We start from the raw sequence: 19553 nt of genomic DNA, 5'->3' as shown, positions 1-19553 counted from the left end.
GCGCCCTATAGGGCGAAAAATACTGTAAGTGTTTCAGAATAAAGTACGCAAATTGAAAACGCTTGTGCAAAATATGAGTATCTGAAGTTCTACTGATTTACTTCACTTCAGAGCATGTATTTCTTCGAGCAGATTTACTGTTTCCATAATTTGCATTATTTTGGTGCAGAGTATGAACAGACCCTAATGTTGTGCAATTCGTCATTTCCAAGACAGACGGATGCCAACAATTCCCTAAGAAGGTCTGTTTCCTGAGGCAGTACCTCCTAGTTGCTGTGCATGTACAGTGAAGACTTTCTTCACGCTTTGCTTCTTTGTAAATAAAACTGCACCCATTTTCCATCTGTAACTACTGACTGCAAGGCACCACCTCTGTTGTGGGAATAACACATTTTCAGAGCAAAGAGGCATACTTGGCACATGGAAAAATTGTCTGTGTGTTTCGAGTCTTTAGTAAAGCAGTGTAGATTGTGGTTGCTTGAGCATCACAGACGCACATCAAGTATAGTCTGAGAGGGAGCACAACAATGGACATATAGCTGAAACCTGACACCTCAGCAAGAGTCAATTACACAATGTGTATTTAATATTTTACTACAGGTGGTTTTCCAATAAATAGTACTCACAACAAGCAAATCCAGGAGAGTGAAGAGGCCTTCTCTTTCAATAAAATAATCCTCTAAAATAGTACAGCCCATGACACAGCACCTGAAATGAAAATAATTTCAGTTCATTTAATCTCTTTTGCTTACTCTCAGAACACACATGGGATTTACGCTAACACATTGAAAATGAGAAAATATCAAATTTGGATGCTTCTATTTTATTATATTAATTTGAATGTAATGAATGTCTCAAATGATTTTCATTTATAAAAGGATATATGATACAAATTTCAAAACAGATGAAAAAACTTTGATCAAAATTGTTCATATTGTGGTAATATAAAAAGGACAACTCCTACCCCACCCTATTAAAGATCAACACCAAATGCAGGCTTGGGCATAGTTTAATCATACCCTATAACCCCATTTAACACCCAAATGTTAGGGCGAACAGAAACATCTTTGTCTGGCACTTAAAAATGGGTAATGATGGTGCCATGTGTATCTCTCTGGGGAGAGCACCCAGCCACCACTGAAAAGATCCATTCTCATGTTGCCACCTTCCACACCTCCCTCAGAAAGACTCAGTTGATGAATGCAGCGTCCATATAAGTTCATGTGGGGAAAGGTGGTCCCATGGTTGTTGGTACCGAAAGCTGCTGAAAGCTTAGGCAGAATTAACAGGGTCACACTCATGCATCTCTCTCCCAACAGAGGTCATCATATAGGGTGACCAAAGCAGTTGCCACACTGTACAAATACTGGGCCTCAACCCCAAATGTAATGGATGAAAAAGTACACAGAAATTTACTGCTACATTTTGAAGGCAGCCTCAATGGGGTACTATGCGGTTTTATTTTCAAGTATATTTCTTCCTTTATATACAACTTACTTGAATATATATTTTTTACATTTTCAGTATACTCTTGACTGATAATCAAAAATAATCCAATAAATTAACAAAATGCTTATAAATGTAGTAGTCATTGCCAATTCATTAGCACTTCAACTCATAGAAACCAAAGATATTCAGAGAATGTAAAGTGTGCAGTTAGAAAGGAGACATAATCTTGTGGCACTGTGCATTTATTTGTGATGCTGAAAATCCTCTTTACAGAAGGTCACAGTAAAAATAGCTGAACATACCATAAGCAGTCCAGAGCAGTAAAAAGCAGACGATTATGACCCAATCCACTATAGAATTTCTTTGAATCCATCTTCATAAAAGGAATAAGTGTATCAACTCCTTCCCATCCAAAGAGTTCCTGTTTGATATATATCAAAGCCATTTTAATCTAGAAAAACTGTACACATTCATAATAATTTACACTACACTTAATAATTATTATAACCATTACATTCATTCTCTGTAGTTTTCTGTGATGGAGAGACCCAGAGGCAAGCCATCTGTTATCATATGAAAAGCAGCCTACTTCCACCAGTTTAGAATCCTCACTCAAGCATCCTGACACTACAGAGGAATGGAAGACTGAAGAGGCTTATCACTTTTTTTACCCTCTTAGGGAACAGAGGGTTCCAGCAAGATTAATTATTGCCAAATGGAATAAGATGTATCCATGCTGTTGGCTAAGCCTTTGGGTCTTCCAGTGTTATCATACAAGCAACTGGTTTTCAAAGTCCCTTCCACTCCAAACTGCTAGGGAAGGTTAACTACTTGTGAGAATTAACATTTTAAGATTTAAACAAGTAGGAGCTAAGAGCACATGACCTATAGACAGAAACCATAAATACTTAACTTCTTTTGCTTATACATGATAATATTAGATTCTGATATTAGATTCCAAGATTTTAAAAACAATGAGAAAATACTAACCTTTCTATGAAGGTTATTTTCACAAAGAGTTGACAAGAGAAGTAAAATATCAGTCTGAATTTCTACCACAATGGCACTTTCTGGATAATTCTTTGTGGTATTCTTTAAGATACCTAGCAGAATAAATAAATGTATAATATCAAATTTACTCCTCCAGAAAAAATGTTTCACATAGTTTGGCCAAAATACGCAGAGTTACTTTAGGTACCGTTAGGGGCTTGTGTGTAATGGTATTGTTCGTGTGTTGTTGTTTTCTAAACAGTAGCCCACTACTACTAAAATGAATTACAAACTGCTTTTGATTTTTTCATGAATTTCAAAAATTATTTGCCACAATGTGTATGAGGGAAATAATTTAGAAAGGAAAGGTTAAAAGCCCTGTTACACACACAAATTCTTTGGATAGCTATAGTTCTTGATATATATTTTAAATTAGCATCCCAGTGTATTACTGTGTACTGAATCCAATATATTGATTTGATCTTTCCTTTCATGTAAATTCAATCAGCAGGGTTGTGCTCTTAAAGTGAAAACAGAAAGAACACAGATGAAATGTCTGCTCAAGAAAACATGCTCGGATTTTCATGCTATGAATCTGCATTGCTATTCAGGACATGGAGCCAATATGTGAATCCTATGGGCAGTGCAATTCTGCATAATGTATAGAAAGGGTGGGGGTAAGGAAGATTGGTTATTAGAGATTAAAAAGTAAAGTTTCAAAAGAGAGTAGAAATGAAAGCTAGAGAAGTTCATCAATTCAGGCAAAGGTAGCCAAGACTATTTAATATATACCTCACCTAACAGTTGATTAATTGCTCCCTGATCACAAAGATCAACATTCACAGCATCATCACAAAGGGACACAACAGGATTCAGTACTTTCAAGGTGTAGCGCATCTGTGCAAGCTTGGTGCCACGACCGCCAGTACCATGGAAGCTGTTACCTTGAGCAAAGAAAGGATCTGCAAACAAACGAAAACAAAACATCTTCTTTTGCAATACAGTGTGTTTAGGCTATGGCAAGGTCTTGTAAATATGATTTGAAGAATATTGCAGACTTTAACATGGTACTTTGTTATCATAACATACATAACCAACCAGTGGCTGCAACATAAGACATTTCATGGTTGATCATCATAGATTTACTGAAAGGCATTATCATGGCGCCCTGGTGTTAATTGTGCGGGGAAAAGAAATACAGTACTGAGAGAAAGGAATGTACTACACATGAGTCTCAATTCAACTGCATAGTGACAGAGGGCATAAGGCAATGCCTGCACTTTCCCTCACATAATAAAGAATCTACTAGTCCAAACTGTTTCCTGTTTCTTTCATACCCATGTTGAGTATATACTTGTAAGCTGATTTGCTACAGTTCCTACAACTGTGATAAGGTTTAATCTTGATCCCTGGCGTGTCAAGTCTCCCTCTGGTGTTTGATAATAGAGTGAGAAATATTCAAATAAAATTACATTTTTAAAAGCTGTGCTTGTTTTAAAGCCTGCCCAGTGCTGCAGTGTTCATGCAACTGAGGTTCAATGCAACAGTCAAATCTGTAATTTATTTGTTCAAGGCTATTGATTTTCAGTTTTCTGTGACTGAATACAGGCAACGACCGATTAACATGCATCTGAAAGATGTATGATTTCGCATGTGCACACAGTGCCAAACCTGGAAATGACAAAAAAGTCCCAAAAAAGGCAGCATGAGGGTGGAGCGGAGGCTGGGAATGGAACCCTGCATGAAATGGTCGTTGACTGTAGTTCAGCACCAGTGGTAGACACAACACTGAAAATAAATTAAAATATAAGATAAAAATATGTTTAAAGGCTTTGCTTAAGTATAATAATAAGATTCTAGCTTGAACAAATACATCTTGCACTGTTTCCAAAAGACACAAGCATGACTCCTGAATATATCTTGCACAGACTATAAAGCATCATGCCATGTACAAGGCCAGCATTATGTAATAACTGAGAAAGCTACACTTTGCAAGATGCCTTGATGTTACAAATCTGAGACCTCAGAGCACCTTGCACCTGATGGCATTGTGACATCAGATGATTTGCAGGTGGGCAGCTGTGCCCACCTGTCAAATTTGTTCCATGAGGCTGATTCCAATATGGATCTGACTCATGGAATCAAAAAGCTTCCCCACTCCTCATCTAATTGGTACTGAGCTTCATGGTCACCATGTCCTTGGCAATCCTGAAAACAATTCCTCACCTATAGAATAGTGAGGATTTACAATGCTTTCAGATGTGAAATTAAGAAATGGATTCTCTAAACTTCTTGCTTCTCTAAGTATAGGCATTAAGCATAATCAGTGATATGATTTAAGTACAGTAGTTCTATCCCACCTACTCACCGTTGCCCATGCACCATTCAAGAAACATGAGAAGGCGAGTGTTTCCTTGGCACATCATGTAGTCATCTACCAACAAGGGAGCCATTGTAGCTAAGGTTGCAATTGCAAGAAGCTGTAACTCTTCATACTGGGCAGCAGACATGTCAACCATTCCTGGCTTTTCATTTGGTTTTAAATAATGAAACAAGGCCAGTATAACTTTACCCTCTTGTAGCAGCTAAACAAAGGAAGGAGATATAATATAAAATGTCACTGAAAAAGTAAAAAATAAATCTATAGAAGTGAAGCAAAATGTTCCACTTTTTATAGAACTTGTATTTAATGTTTCTGTTCTGAGGTGCCACTGGTAAGACCAATGGTCATCCTATTGTTATGTCATAGCAAGTGCCTGGCAAGAATGTGTTCCATTTAAAAAGCAATCTAAAAATTAAGTCAGAAAACCCTCCACTCGGTTTCTGAAATAGGCTGAACTCGGAAGTCTGATTCATATATTGCCACAGTACTTTCAGAATTGCTTGTGCACATTCTTCTTAGTATAGGCTAGACTCACAGCATATTTCAAATAAAAATTCTATTGTAGTGAGAAAACAGTAGTAAGCTTCAAGCTACAAGCTGGTGTATGATATTTATGTATTTCATAAAATGTATATACCACTGGATTGTAAAAAAAAAACCTGTGTAAGCACAGATAATTAAAATTATTAATGACTAAATAATCACATATATCTTACCTGTACAATACATAAATCTTTTGCTAGTACAGTAAGCATGTTAAGCAGTAACTTTTTCAACTCAAAATCTTCATAACAGTAAGTCAGCCTGAGGTTCTTTACCAAAGGATTGTGACTTTTTACTGTGAATGAAACAAAAATATTCTTGGTAAAATAGTTAACTGTTTACTGATAAACTGAAGTATCAGTTACTAAAAAGTTATACTGCTTACCTTCAACAAAAGTGGCAAATAATATTAACAGCTTGGCAAACCCTGTTTCCTAAAAAATACACACAAGTTACAGTGGGGGTGGGGAGAACAGTGTAAGCGTTACTACATTCATGTAAGTAGGGCACACAAATAATAAAAATAACAAATGGTAGACTACTTTTAGCTTTACTAGAAAATACTAAATGGGGTAGGGGCTTTAGCGTAGCTTTTCACAAATAACTAGACTTGTTATGAACTGCCCAAGTAATAGAAAGGCAGTTGAAAATGGTTAAGTACCAAGATCCTATGTCAGAAGACAGGACTTAAAATCTTATGAGATTAGGAGATGAGAAATGGCTCCACTCCCAAGACATATCTTACATTTCCTGGAACCTGTGGAACGCTTAAGAAACAGAGACTATGTTCCTACAGACAACCTTATGGACAGAGACCAATTAACAAAGAAAGCAGAAGACTGAAGAAGAGAAAGACATATCCCCAGGAGCCCTGAAATAACTAAGCAACCTACAAGGCATATTAAGAAACACCCCAGAGAACATTGGCAACGACAAAATCCTAAGAAACATCTTTTTGCAAGACAACCAAGTAACGCAGTACATTTCAAGGAAGGGGATTTGTTTCTATATTTGACATGCTGACACCAACGCACTAGCAGACCACAATAATACAATCATTTCCTTTAAAAGTGTTTTCAAAATACCAGCAAAAAATGGGCCTATAAAACTCAAAATTGTGTAAAGGATACATACAATCATTGGTGCTCCTGGGTTCTGAGCCACAAGGGTGGCGATCACCAAAATGTCATTTCTTAGCTGACGATCATAATGGCGGGAACCATGTATAAGCAAGTTTGTAAATGCTTCCTTCAGAGCACTGATAAAAAGATGATATTCTGTATTTTAATTTATGCACTCTATCTCTAATAATATATATATATAATCAAATATATACTTCTCATCAAAATCTGAAATTCCAAACACGCTTTTCCTTCACTTTTAATTTACACTTAATATTTAAATTATTTTGAAGTACGTATTACATTACCAAACTCTTAAATTAACTGCAAAATAGAGGATCAGATTTTTGCTCAGTGTGCAGTAAATGGGACTGTTGATAAAAATTAAGTGTATAAAAGATGCTCATTGCAGGTTTTTAAGCAGAGATTGGATAGCCATCTGTCATGGATGCTTTAGTTGAGATTCCTGCATTGCAGGAGGTTGGACTAGATGACTCTCAGGGTCCCTTCCAACTCGACAATTCTATGAAAAGAAAAACCCTGCTAGATAATACTGAAGAATTATCTAGTCTAGTCCAACAACCTGTTTCACAATGGTCAGCTAGATGTTTCTAGGAAGCCTAGTGAAAGAGCATGTGGAAGAACAGTTCTATTCAGGCACTGAGGCCCAGCAGCTGATATTCAAAGACATACTAGCCCCCATTTTGCAATTAAGCACTAACAGACACATGAATTCAGCCAATCCATTCTTACAGCCACTAAATTCACTGGCCATCATCATATTTTGTCGCAGCAAATGCCCTACGTTGACTATGAATTGCAACATAGTCACATACAAGTCTACAATACACATGGTGTTTTATTATGATGATGGGGACGACAACACTCACCTATTTATTATCACTTTGGAAGATTATCCATACTAGGTATTAGTGAAAATATGTTCCTTCTTTCTTTTTAAAGCATATGTGAAATACAAGCTAAAAATCATACATACTTTACAATTTATGAACTAATTATTAGAATAGTAGCTGAGATGATATATGCTATGTGAGTGCACTTAACTTTACACATTCCAAATTACTGAGCTGCTCAATAATTTCTTCCTTAGAGGTTTTTTCTAATAAATTCCAGAGGATTTCTGAGGACCGGAATAGCAGCTGTCCAGAAGGGTCAGCATCATTAAGATGAGAACATAATCTTCTTGGGGCTTCAGCTTTCATCATAAGTTTACAATTTGTCTCTGAAATGGAAAAGGATCAATACTTAGGTTCGTCATATTGCTAATGTTTTATGAAATAGAAAAGCAAAATAAGAAAAGATTATATTTTAAATAGATAAATTACACTAACCAGAAATAGAAAGATGTTGCAGTGTTTTAATTATCCATAATTTCTCTTGAAGTTGATTTTCAACTAATGTCAGCGCCAGGACTAAAGTTTCTGCTAAACCTCCTGCTTCCACCATCTGCCTTTTATAGTTTGCACTTACAGGTTGGTAAGCTGGAGAAACAATAGTTTAAAGATGCAAATCTTATTGATGTAAAGCAAAGGACGATGCGGACATGTAATATTTTGTTATGGAAAGATTCAGAAATGCCCTACTCCTAATAACTAAATAATTTTCCAAACATATTATTATGCTAAATCTGGCCAGAATCCTGTGACTGATGCCTCACTTAATTAAATGCTATTGGAACAGGAGGGAACATGGAAACACAACAGTAATTTACAACTATCTTGACCATGGTTGGGAAATTGTCAAAATGAAAAAGTGTCTCTGCATAAGTAAAACCTAAAATTAATACAAATTAATACAAAGCCTATAGGTAAAGGGACCCCTGACCATTAGGTCCAGTTGTGGCCGACTCTGGGGTTGCGGCGCTCATCTCGCTTTATTGGCCGAGGGAGCCGGTGTACAGCTTCTGGGTCATGTGGCCAGTATGACTAAGCCGCTTCTGGTGAACCAGAGCAGCGCACGGAAACGCCGTTTACCTTCACGCAGGAGGTAAGGAGGAGCAGGAGCAGGGACCGAGCAACAGGAGCTCACCCCGTCGTGGGGATTCAAACCGCTGACGTTCTGATCGGCAAGTCCTAGGCTCTGTGGTTTAACCCACAGCGCCACCCGTGTCCCTAATAAAGCCTATACTGTACACTAATCTCATAATGAATAAGAGCAAACCTGGGGTGGGGGGTATCTAACTGCTGAAGTTGCTTCCAGTCTAAGCAGGTGCTAGAATCAGGAGATGCAATCCTGTATCTCAGCTGTATCCCCCACTGAGACCATATGAATAAGCTCGAAAATATTATGAATCTACCAACCAAACATGGAATGCATGCTTGATCAGGAAATAGATACATTTAAAATGAAACAATGTGAATCTATCCACCCTTGAAAAGACACATCAGTTTAGAGAGGAGCTGCATTTAATTAGCCAATGGAATAGAGGTGTAACAAGCTTAATCCTAATACTGGAAACATTTTACGTTTACTATATGCAATAATGCTATATGCTAAGAGCATATATGGCCAATTTAGACCTTTGCCCAGGACGATCATGTTTTCACATGCATCTCCCTTTATCACACTCATAATGTGTGCAAGGGTATTCCACATAAGCTACTGAAGGAATAGTGGCTCCCTTAAAAGGGGGGAGAGGGATGATATGATTCAGCACTATGTATGTATAGATATCATAGTGGAGAACCTGTGTGCCTTAAAACAAGTTAGGTGCAACTCTTCCACCATGCTTTTGCTCGCTCCTCCACTGATAGAGCATCTTTTGTCTGTCTGATCTAGGCCTATGATAAATTAAATGACTATCATACCAATCCAAACCCAAGATCTGCCGTGATGAGTGAGTTTTTCAGGCTTTTTGGGCTCAGCCACTATAATGCCATCATCTTGGATCAACCAAGGCTCTGCTGGCTCAACTGCTGAAACTTAAGTTGGCAGAGGTTCCACGGACGGTCTGGGGTTCTGACAGGGCAAGCACAGACTTATACCTATTCCAAACCTCCTTCAACTTAGTCATGTGACCACGCAACTCAGAAGAACTTACACTGGCAAAAAGGGTGATGTTAAGTCAAACTCTTTATCAAGGCTTGTTTTTCTTCTCCCAGGCTCAACAGACAGTAGTCCCACTCCTGAAGACAGTTTGGAATAGAAGTAACTTATGCTAGTTTAAGCCAGTGTAGGCTTGCTGGCTTCCTATACTTAGGATAGCACTGTTAAGCTGTAATTCTGTGCACCCTTACGTAGAAGCCCTATTCAATAGAATAGAACTTACTTATAATTAAGCACTCATATGATTGCACTGTACATATCATTAAGCAGTTAATACAAATATATAAAAATAAAAAGAATACCTTCATACTCTTTCTTTGGTGGTTCAGTGTGGTAAAAGCTAATTACACACTTACATATCTGTATCCTTACTTGAGAACATGGCACTCTCATTAAGTAACCTGGGGAAATGGAGAGAATGTGATAATTGTGTAGTGGGAATGCAAGGTCTGGAAAACAACCAACAGTCAATTAATAAGAGTCTTAGGATATGAGAACCCATTAGACCCAGCTTTTAGTGAAATACATGAATGATTCAGTGAGACAGGAGCACAAAGAACTAGTCTCATTAATAGTAACAACCTCTAAAATGTTATATGCAGGAAAACTGAAATTACTTATGACAAAGTCTATTAAAGAATAGATAGATAAAACATGGGATTTTGCCTCGTGGCTAAATTATATTAAAAAAACTAAGGAAGCCAATTTTGAGGTAAACAGGATCCCTTTTATATAATCTAGCAAGAAAAACTGGTTACTAATAATATTTAATAATGGCTTTAAAATATATGTATATGTTTATGGTTTTGTTTATCTGGTTTGCTCAAAACGTTGGTTTTTTTTTAATTTTGTTTCTCTACTTTCCTAGCCCTCCTACACCAAAGTCTACATTAAGTAATTCATTTACCAAAAATCAGCACCCCACACTGCAGTAAAGAGAGAGAGATAAATTTGTGTGAAATACATGAGAATAATATAAGAAAACCAAATAAAATATCTTTCATATTATACAAAAGATATGTATTGAAGTTTGACCTACAAGCCAAGGCAATGCTTTATGTGCTTAAGCAGACTGTATTGAAGGAGATAAACAAACATAATTTGATGGAAACACATAGGTAACAACCCTAAACAGATGCAAATTCCACTACCAAGTAAATTTAAGATTACAACTACAGGATGGTGGAAATATGTAACTGATAAAACTTATGCTGTTTAAATTCTTCATGGTTCTTAGGTTTGGAATAACCTATATAGCACAAGCATTCTTACAGAGTATCAGGTAACTTCTGGCCCACATAGACATGTCTAAAAAGGTGTGTCTGTGTGTGTACAATCTAAAATTACCCAAATTTGCAATTGATTCTTGAACTTCTTTGGTGTAGTTTACTTCATCAGATAACTTCTTTTTGTAAAATGGTAACCTGCAAAGACAGTTATTACAATAGTATTGAATTACCATGGAAAACTAAAGGTGATTCCTCTTCATGATATTGATATGTGTTCTGTACACCAACAATTTTCATAAGAAGAGTAAGTGAACAAAATGTGTTTTTCCCCAGGATCAGCTTGTCATTTATAGTTATTCTGATCTTATTTTAATATTTATAGCAATTATAGGAAAATACTTGTGTTACTAGCTGATATAAAACAAAAATCCAAAAGTAAAACTATAAACTGCAAGAGGAAGCCATTATACTAATATCTGGCTGCAGAAATGGAGCAGGAGGTAGCAGGGCCCACCACAGCAGACCGGCTGCATTCGTCTCCTCCCCTCCGCAGCCGTTAGCTGGTCTCACTGGCTACAACAGTAGGACAGATATGAAGAAGGGCCTTCCATTCTTCAGAGAGACCAGCTCCTTTTGGCTCCTCCTCTTCATGAATTTTTTCTATTTAAGCTGGTCATTATAATAACTTTGTAACTTCAATACTGGTGTCTGAGTTTATTTGTTCCTCTCCCATTCCCATCTTTCCCCTTTTATGCTATGCATTTCAGTTTGTAGAACTGTGGGCAGGGACTGTCTTGTTTGTTACTGATTATATGTCAGCTGTTTTGTGAGCATTTCTGGCTAAAGAGCAGGGTAAAAATGATTTAAGTAAATAATCTAGTATAATACAAATCACATGCTCAGGCATGATGAAAGAGGAATTTAATCGTACTTGACGCTACACTTATTTCCATTCCAAGTATTATGCTTACGTTCTAGAATATTCACACAATAATAATCTTTATTGTAAAGATGATCCAGTCATGCTCCAGAATACTCACAATAATGAAAAAAGCAATGTGTCTGATTGTTTAAAGTGGGGTTGGATTGTTCATAAGTGATATAGGCTGCAAAGAAAGCCCTATTAACATAATGGAATCTACTTCTACGTAAAAATGCATAGGGTTGTACTGTAATTGACTTCAATAATAGCTCTTCATAAAAGGCCACTGGCTTTGTGAATCTCCTCATGGTCCAACTTTGTAATATTTCTATCTTGAGTGCTGGTTTGCACATAACACTAAATCAGTCTCTGGTGTGTTTCCTCCTGGTGGGGTAAAGACAGGAGCTGGAGAGGAGCAAAATGGGTACTAATGAGTAGCATACACCCAGCATGCTGCTTGCTAATGCTAAACCATGGTTTAACATTATATGCAAACCAGTTGTAAATGTGTTAAGTAAGGTTACTTAACCTGAAGTGTCTGGCCAACCAGGTTCCTAGAAGCTTGAGGCTAGTGTGACTCAAATTTGTTTCTAGTTCTGTGCAGGATAGCTCTTAAAACACATGTTTACATCTCTTACATATATTAAAATCACCAAGGGTTATTTCCCAACAGTAAAACACACTTAATGGTACCATCTCTTGGTGATAATGATCCCTGTACAATAAGATGACCTGTGGGCAACAGGAGACCTGTCAGAAACTGGTTTCCCTGTATTTAAGGTATAAATGTAATGTATTCCTAGTGCTGCAATTGTAGCTTCTTTCCCAGAATGTGTGTGACAATAGAAACAAGACTTGGAAAAACTGGTACATAAAAGAGAACAGAGATGGCAAATGAACAGAAGAACACCTGTTAATGCCAGTAGAAACATGTAAATAAAAACCTGTATTAAAATAAAGAATGAAATACATACCCATATAATTTAAGAATTTCACATGTTGGTTCTAGGAAAACATTGTGGTGTGGAATTCTTTCAGCACATAGATTTAAAATTTTAGATATTTGTGTTAAATCATTAAGAATCTTGTAATTATCAGGAATCAAGGAAAATTGGAAAATTATGTATAATAACCTCTTTAAATAATAAAATGAATAAGTAAGCCTTCAAATGTCAGCTCTTAAATTAGATACAAGTTTAAGGAGGTAGTATGCCAGATTTCTAACAGTGAAGAGGATACATAAGTCCTGCAGAGCTAAATTTTCCACAGTTCTAAGAGCAGCTTTCTAAATGAATAAACTGTTTCTAGAAACTTAATTAGATTAACTGATGAGGCACCCCACCCTAAAAAAAATTCTTTACACCCAAACTATATACACATGTGCGGTCTCTGTCTGCGACAGGGTTTCCTGTTGCTATGAGGAGACTAGACTCAAGTGGGGCTCTGGGTTACAAATCCCAGAGAAATCACAGGAATGTAAAGTTAGATACCTAACTTTTATGATCTGACAGGTATTTATTTCAGGTAACAAAAGTACGTTTTTATTTGCTTTGAATAGCGTACATTATGGAAGCATGAAAATGAGATTATCTTCTTCTATATAACATTGACTATACAGATCTATCTGTAAATTATTCATTATGTCAGCTGTACAAGTGACCCAAACAAAGGTTTAGAGCAACAAGACTTTAGGGGCATTAATGAAGAAGTGTACGATCTTTTGCAGAGAATGGTGGGATCTGATAGTTGCATTCTTTGCAACACTGCAAAATATCCTTCCCAATATTCTGTGTAAAGTATCCTTCTCAGATCATGTGACAAAATGGCTTAGCTTGAAAGAGCAATAAAATCATTATTACCTATTGCTTGCCAATCTTTTCCTGTTTAGTAATTCCAGCATATTTGGCACTAGCCCAGCAGAAGCCATTGCATCCACATCATAATTCATATTATCCCACATTCAGGTATAGCAGCCTACTTATACCAACGTTCTTGATATCAATATAAGTGGCCTGTTTGTGTATTATTTTGTCATAAATTGTAGAAAGTAAATATTGATCTAGATTTTAACTTATTCTGTCTTCCAAGATACATGGCATGTAATAACATTTTATAAACAAAAACAAATGGAATACAGTGGTACCTCGGGTTACAAACACCTTGGGTTACAAACACTTCGGGTTACAGACTCCACTAACCCGGAAGTAGTATCTCGGGTTAAGAACTTTACCTCAGGTGAGAAGAGAAATTGCGCGGCGGCCGTGGGAGGCTCCATTAGCTAAAGTGGTACCTCAAGTTAAGAACGATTTCAGGTTAAGAATGGACCTCCAGAACGAATTAAGTTCGTAACCAGAGGTACCACTGTATAGACTATATTAAAAAATAAACTGCTGCAGTTATTCCTGACTTATTTGCACTTGCTGCACAAAGTACGCAACAGAGATGCAATCTTCTATTAGAGCAGTAAAATCAAGTGCTCATCTATCTGACATGAAGAAATATATAAATTAACTTAACCGGAACAAAAATTATTTTGTGTTTTCTTCTTCATTCTTTTGTCTTCCTTTTTTATTCCAACAAAGCAGCAAAAAAGATACAAGCCCATATTCATAGCGTTTTGCAACCTTCTTCAGTGCTTCAAGCTGATCTTCCAAATTACTCTTAGAAAACAGGATGAGAAAGAGCAGTAAATGAGTGTGATCAGTGCTTAAAGTGTTTTGCACAAACATTCTACGCTACACAGCACAGAACCACCAGGAGTCATGTGTTCAGTACTGGTGGCCCAATTCTGTGAAATCATACAGGACCCCATTCTGTTAAACATCCAGCACTTACATTCCAGCAGGCATTTTAAGTAAGTAACTTAGATTTCATATTTACTTTTTTTTAGGAACCTTATTATATGTCACCTAGAGACTATGCAGTTAACCTAAAATAAATAATGAAGGCATGGATCAAGGTCTATACAATTTTAAGCACAATTAATGGGAAGAGAATAGTCCAGCCAAAGTTAAGCACTTTCAAGTTATTTTGAAACAAATGGAATTCCAAGTAAGCTTATTTCAAATGTAGAATTTATTTAATGCTTTGGTCATACTTACTAATTCTGTTTCTTCAAGCAGTTTGACAACATGATTAAGATCCATGGATTTCAAGTTGTTATCCTAAAAAGATTCATTTAATCAATATTTAAATGATTAATAATTGCTAAGCATATGGCACATGTCTCATTCCATTTTCAATCTTCTCACCTCCTAGTTGTTCTTTCACTTCCCGCTATGGTTTTATATATTTCACAATTCTGTACAAAGACAGGGTGATTCATAATGAAATATACAGTTTCCAGATGCTGTAAGACAGTAACAGGTCCACAACTGTGAACCATGAGGTAGAAGTACAGTGGTGCCTCGCAAGACGAAAAGAATCCGTTCCGCGAGTCTCTTCGTCTTGCGGGTTTTTTCGTCTTGCGAAGCAAGCCCATTAGCGGATTAGTGCTACAGTATTAGCGGCTTAGCGGGCTTAGTGGATCAGCTGATAAGCGGCTTAACTATAAGCTGATAAGCGGCTTAACGATCAGCTGATAAGCGGCTTAACGATAAGCTGATAAGCAGCTTAACTATAAGCTGATAAGCGGCTTAGCATCAGCTGTTAAGCGGCTTAACGATCAGCTGATAAGCGGCTTAACGATCAGCTGATAAGCGGCTTAGCATCAGCTGTTAAGCGGCTTAGCCATCAGCTGATAAGCGGTTTAGCGGCTTGGGAAAAAGGGGGGGGAAAGGAAAAAAACCCCGCAAGAACTCGCAAGACATTTTCGTCTTGCGAAGCAAGCCCATAGGAAATTCGTTTTGCGAAGCACCTCCAAAACGGAAAACCCTTTCGTCTAGCGGGTTTTCCGTCTTGCGAGGCATTCGTCTTGCGGGGCACCACTGTACTCATAAAGTTTGTGTTCCGCTGCTGAGGGAAGTGGTGTAGGCGATAGTGTGCATGTCACATGACTAGTCATGCGAAATGGCTGCATCTGCAGTGGAGAAGGCATTTTGTGTTCTTGAATTGAGCAAAATGGAATCTGTAACTGTTGTGCGACGGCATTTTCAATCATGATTCGGAAAAAAACCTCCAAGCAGAAAATGTATCTACGATTTGCATTAAAAAATTGAAACTACAGGCTGCTTGTGCAAACTCAGAAGTCCTGGACAACTGTGTGTATTGGAAGAAGTCATTGATAGTGTTTGCACCGCCATTCAACGAAGCCCGGGAAAATCAACCTGTAGGGTGAGTCACATTTGGGCAGAAATGGATTACCGGTTTGATGTGTATTTAATTTAATGTGTCGTGTGACAAAGGGTGCACACATAGAACATCTGTGACTGTTTCTAAAAAAGCTTTAAACATTCCCCTACAATTCTGTTACAGGTAACATAAGATATATTACATTCTTCTTTTTTATAGTGCGTTGAAACTGTATACTTCATTATGAATCACCCTGTACAATGTAATCAATGAATTAGCCCTGGGTGCAAAATTCAGCATCCTTAGGCAGCATCTCTGGCTTTCTAATGTAAATGTATGGATAAATACCTTTAAGGGTCCTTCCAATATCTAGTTTAGGAGGTGAGGCCCAAGCAGGAGGCAGGGCTAGAAAGTATCTAAAGGAGACAAAACCTCCAGGGGTACATAGTTCTAATTATTGTTCAAATTCTTTGACCTGCTCCTCGTTAAACAAAGAACATTACAATAAATGTGTTGGTGAAAATGTCAGAAGTATGGGGACTAAATAGGATTTGCAATGGTAGGTGGGTGGGGCAGGAATATTTTGTCCAATGTGGGGCTCGAACCCACAACCCTGAGATTAAGAGTCCCATGCTCTACTAACTGAGCGATCCAAGTCTCTAATGCTTTGGAGTAGAAACATCAGTTAAATCCTTCCTACTTATGAAAAATGCTTATAGCAGCTGAGCCAAATTTTAATAGGTTGAAAAGTCATATATACAATTAAGCAGACACCCATAATTTTTCAATGAAGAATTTCGATTTTAACATATTTCAACAAACAAGTGCAGCAAATACATCTCAGTCACGTATCTTATTTAATGCCATTCTTACTAGCCCCTTACCCTGGTGCTAGGATATATGGCAGTGAGGCCTTGGTTAGTCAGCCCCTTTGCCTTAGGAACACTGAATTCCTATCCCTGAAGGTGATTCATAGCCTAATAATGGGGGGAGGGGGAACATTTTAATGTCTTTCTGGTACATCACTATTTATTAACACTCTTTGTCATTTGCACCATTCTGAAGCATGTTCCTGTTGATGAAGGTCACACTAATCCAAACAGGCATATGAATGACAATTTAATAGATATTCATAAAAGCCTGGTTGCTCAAAATATTAATAGTGCAAATTTCCAAATGCTTCACAGTTCACACTGGCCTCATTCCTCTCCCAAACAAATCAAGAGCCCGGTTTCAGGCATGAGGGGGTTGGACTAGATGGCCCTTGGGGTTCCTTCCAAGTGTACAATTCTATGACACTCTTGGCAGGAGCAAGGGAAGCTACATGTACCGGGAAGGAAACAGCACTAAAGGGTGATACAGAAGAGAAAGTGGAGGGTGGAGCAAACAAGGCTGAACAGGAGAACAAGTTAAAGCCAGTGGGTGTGGGGAGGGAGGAAATTCCTAAAATAAATAAGTGTTCCATCAATTGCATTGGTTCCTGATCTGTTCCAACTTCCAAGCCCAAATTGAAAGTGCCGTTTTTTACCATCCGTGGCTTGAAGCCAGGGTAGCTAACTGGCTGCTTGGAGGAGATGCCCTTCTTCACTGAGCAAGTAAATAAAAATATATGCATACAGTAATCTTCCCCGGCTTCGATTCCGCCCCGCCTACACCCTGGGATGTCGCATTCTAGATTGCAGGCCCCTAGGGGCAGAGCCCTTGACGTCGTCCCTTCAGCCTGTAAGCCCGCCCTTTTAGATTTTAAAGCGCATGAACGTCGAGGGTGCAGCCATTAAAAAATAAAAATAAAAAATGTCCTGGGTTCTGAGAGGGGAGGAGCCTCGGAATCCCCTCCATCCATGACTCTCCGAGGCAGGAGGAGGCCGAGCTCACCGGCGGAGCCCCCGGCTTCCCTGAGGGACTTTCGCGGGGAAGACGGCGCCGGCTGCTGGGCTTCGGCCTCCCGGTTGCTCTCCCTTCACTCACCTGCTGCCCGAGGCTGCCGCTGAACTGGCTTTCCGAAGGGCGCAGTTGCCTGGAGGACGAGGAAAGCGACCTCCCCATCTCGGCGAAGGAAGGGACTTGGAGGCTCGGAGAAGCCTCGGGCCTGGCTGTGGACGACATGGCGCCTCACGACGCCCCTCCGGGCTCTGCGGAGCTCAAGCCTCAGGGGCAGGTGCCGGGCGCAGCTTCCACCGAGACGGTACCAGAGCCGACGACAACACAAGCCGGGCGCGGTTGCCATGGGAGCGGGAGAAGCCGGCGAGCTATGGGCGCCCTGAGGGGAGGAGGAGGAGGAGGAGGAGGAGAGAGGTTGAGCTCCTAAGTTAGGCAGTGAGGCCGAGGCGCCGGCAGCCCCTTCGCTCAAGCCTGTAGCCGCCGCCTCCTCGGGAAAGGGCTTCGGCCTGCGCCCATAGGCTCCCTTCCCCCTCATATTCTCACATAGAGCCTTCATAAAGCCGAGCTCTGCGTCTCGTGTCTCTCGCCCGGTTCTGTGGAGAAATGGCGCCGGAACTTCCAGAGCTGAGGCGCTGCTTTGGCCAGAAATGCTGCCTGCCCGACCCCGGCACGACGTGCGCCCGTTTGCCCTTGAGGCTTTCTGAAAGCCGAGGCAGTACCGTTCACGCCATGTACGGGGGTAGCCGGCACGGGCCCTTACGGGGAAGAATAAAACATCATTTATTTATTTATTTTTACAGTTGGTATATGCAGTCTCTCCCTTCCTAAGGCTCTTTTTGAGGTTTCTTAGGCCCCCTAAAAGGGAGCTGCTTCCTCAGGGCAGCTGATTTTGGGTGTCAGGAAATGGGACAGCCCCTGGCTATTTATTATTAATTGTGTTTCTACTACCAACGAGCTGTGTGAGTCATTTCTGAGATGCCAAAATAACCTGTCTTGGGTGCTCTGCTTCTTTGAGATTTGGGTGGGTAGCAGCAGGTACTGTTTGCTGCTCTGCTTTGGGTAGCAAAATCTGGGAAACCTAGCTAGATGAATTATTATTAGCAGCAAAGTGTCTTGGGTCAGCCCTGGATGTGAGGCTATCACAGGGCTAGCGCAATGCCCTTAACCCGCCATGTCTAGGAGAATATAGAGTACTGTATAGAACCACACGACAAAGGAAAGAAGTGGGGTTGATGTGTATGAACATTCCTTCTCCCTCATCACGTGTCCTGGGTTGAATGCGAAATTGTCCTAAGTTTGGTCGGCTAAGGCAAGAGGGATTTCTCTAGTATATGTACATTCAACCATGCCACCTCCCAGAATCCCAGCCAAGGTGGCAGAAGCGGCTATAGGCCTTAATAATGCAGCCCCCTTCCACTGTCTTCCTGATGGACCGACTCATGCATCACGTAATAGATGAGACATATTAAACTGCTACCAAATGGTGGCGCCAAAAGATAGCTGCCTTCAGAGGCAGGTTTTGCATTAGGCCACTCCGGCAAAGCCTTGACATCTCCCAACTTTGGTGGGAGGGAAACAAGACTTCAGTATTGGTAAAATCGGGAAATTTCACTGTTGCTTTGAGAGAAGCACATTGATTTTGTGTTTGAATACTTTGCGCTGCTGTAGCCATTAGTATATCCCATTCTGTTTAGGACTTTGTGAAATCAATGCATGAGATCAGGTTCAACTATTTGCTC

General features: G+C 39.2%; 1 protein-coding gene across 1 annotated transcript in view; it reads right to left on the bottom strand.

Moving 5' to 3' along the window:
* LOC308460123 (cilia- and flagella-associated protein 69-like) overlaps nucleotides 1-18593 on the bottom strand; it is a 55866-nt gene extending 37273 nt beyond the window's left edge. Inside the window, exons 1-16 of the mRNA XM_080976110.1 lie at nucleotides 17902-18593; nucleotides 14805-14867; nucleotides 14301-14363; nucleotides 12678-12787; nucleotides 10900-10976; nucleotides 9855-9953; nucleotides 7839-7988; nucleotides 7552-7729; nucleotides 6500-6623; nucleotides 5751-5799; nucleotides 5539-5660; nucleotides 4808-5024; nucleotides 3237-3401; nucleotides 2440-2552; nucleotides 1752-1870; nucleotides 627-708 (exon numbers count right to left, since the gene is read on the bottom strand). Coding sequence (XP_080832236.1) covers nucleotides 627-708; nucleotides 1752-1870; nucleotides 2440-2552; nucleotides 3237-3401; nucleotides 4808-5024; nucleotides 5539-5660; nucleotides 5751-5799; nucleotides 6500-6623; nucleotides 7552-7729; nucleotides 7839-7988; nucleotides 9855-9953; nucleotides 10900-10976; nucleotides 12678-12787; nucleotides 14301-14363; nucleotides 14805-14867; nucleotides 17902-18039 — 1869 coding nt within the window. The 5' untranslated portion in view covers nucleotides 18040-18593. The remainder of the gene's footprint in view (nucleotides 1-626; nucleotides 709-1751; nucleotides 1871-2439; nucleotides 2553-3236; nucleotides 3402-4807; nucleotides 5025-5538; nucleotides 5661-5750; nucleotides 5800-6499; nucleotides 6624-7551; nucleotides 7730-7838; nucleotides 7989-9854; nucleotides 9954-10899; nucleotides 10977-12677; nucleotides 12788-14300; nucleotides 14364-14804; nucleotides 14868-17901) is intronic.
* Between the last annotated feature and the right edge of the window lie 960 nt (nucleotides 18594-19553).

The sequence above is a fragment of the Podarcis pityusensis genome, assembly GCF_964106645.2.
Source record: "Podarcis pityusensis genome assembly, chromosome: 12".
In the NCBI taxonomy this organism is placed as follows: Eukaryota; Metazoa; Chordata; class Lepidosauria; order Squamata; family Lacertidae; genus Podarcis; species Podarcis pityusensis.
The sequence above is the reverse complement of the archived record's forward strand: the minus strand, read 5'-3'. Positions and strand labels throughout refer to the sequence as shown.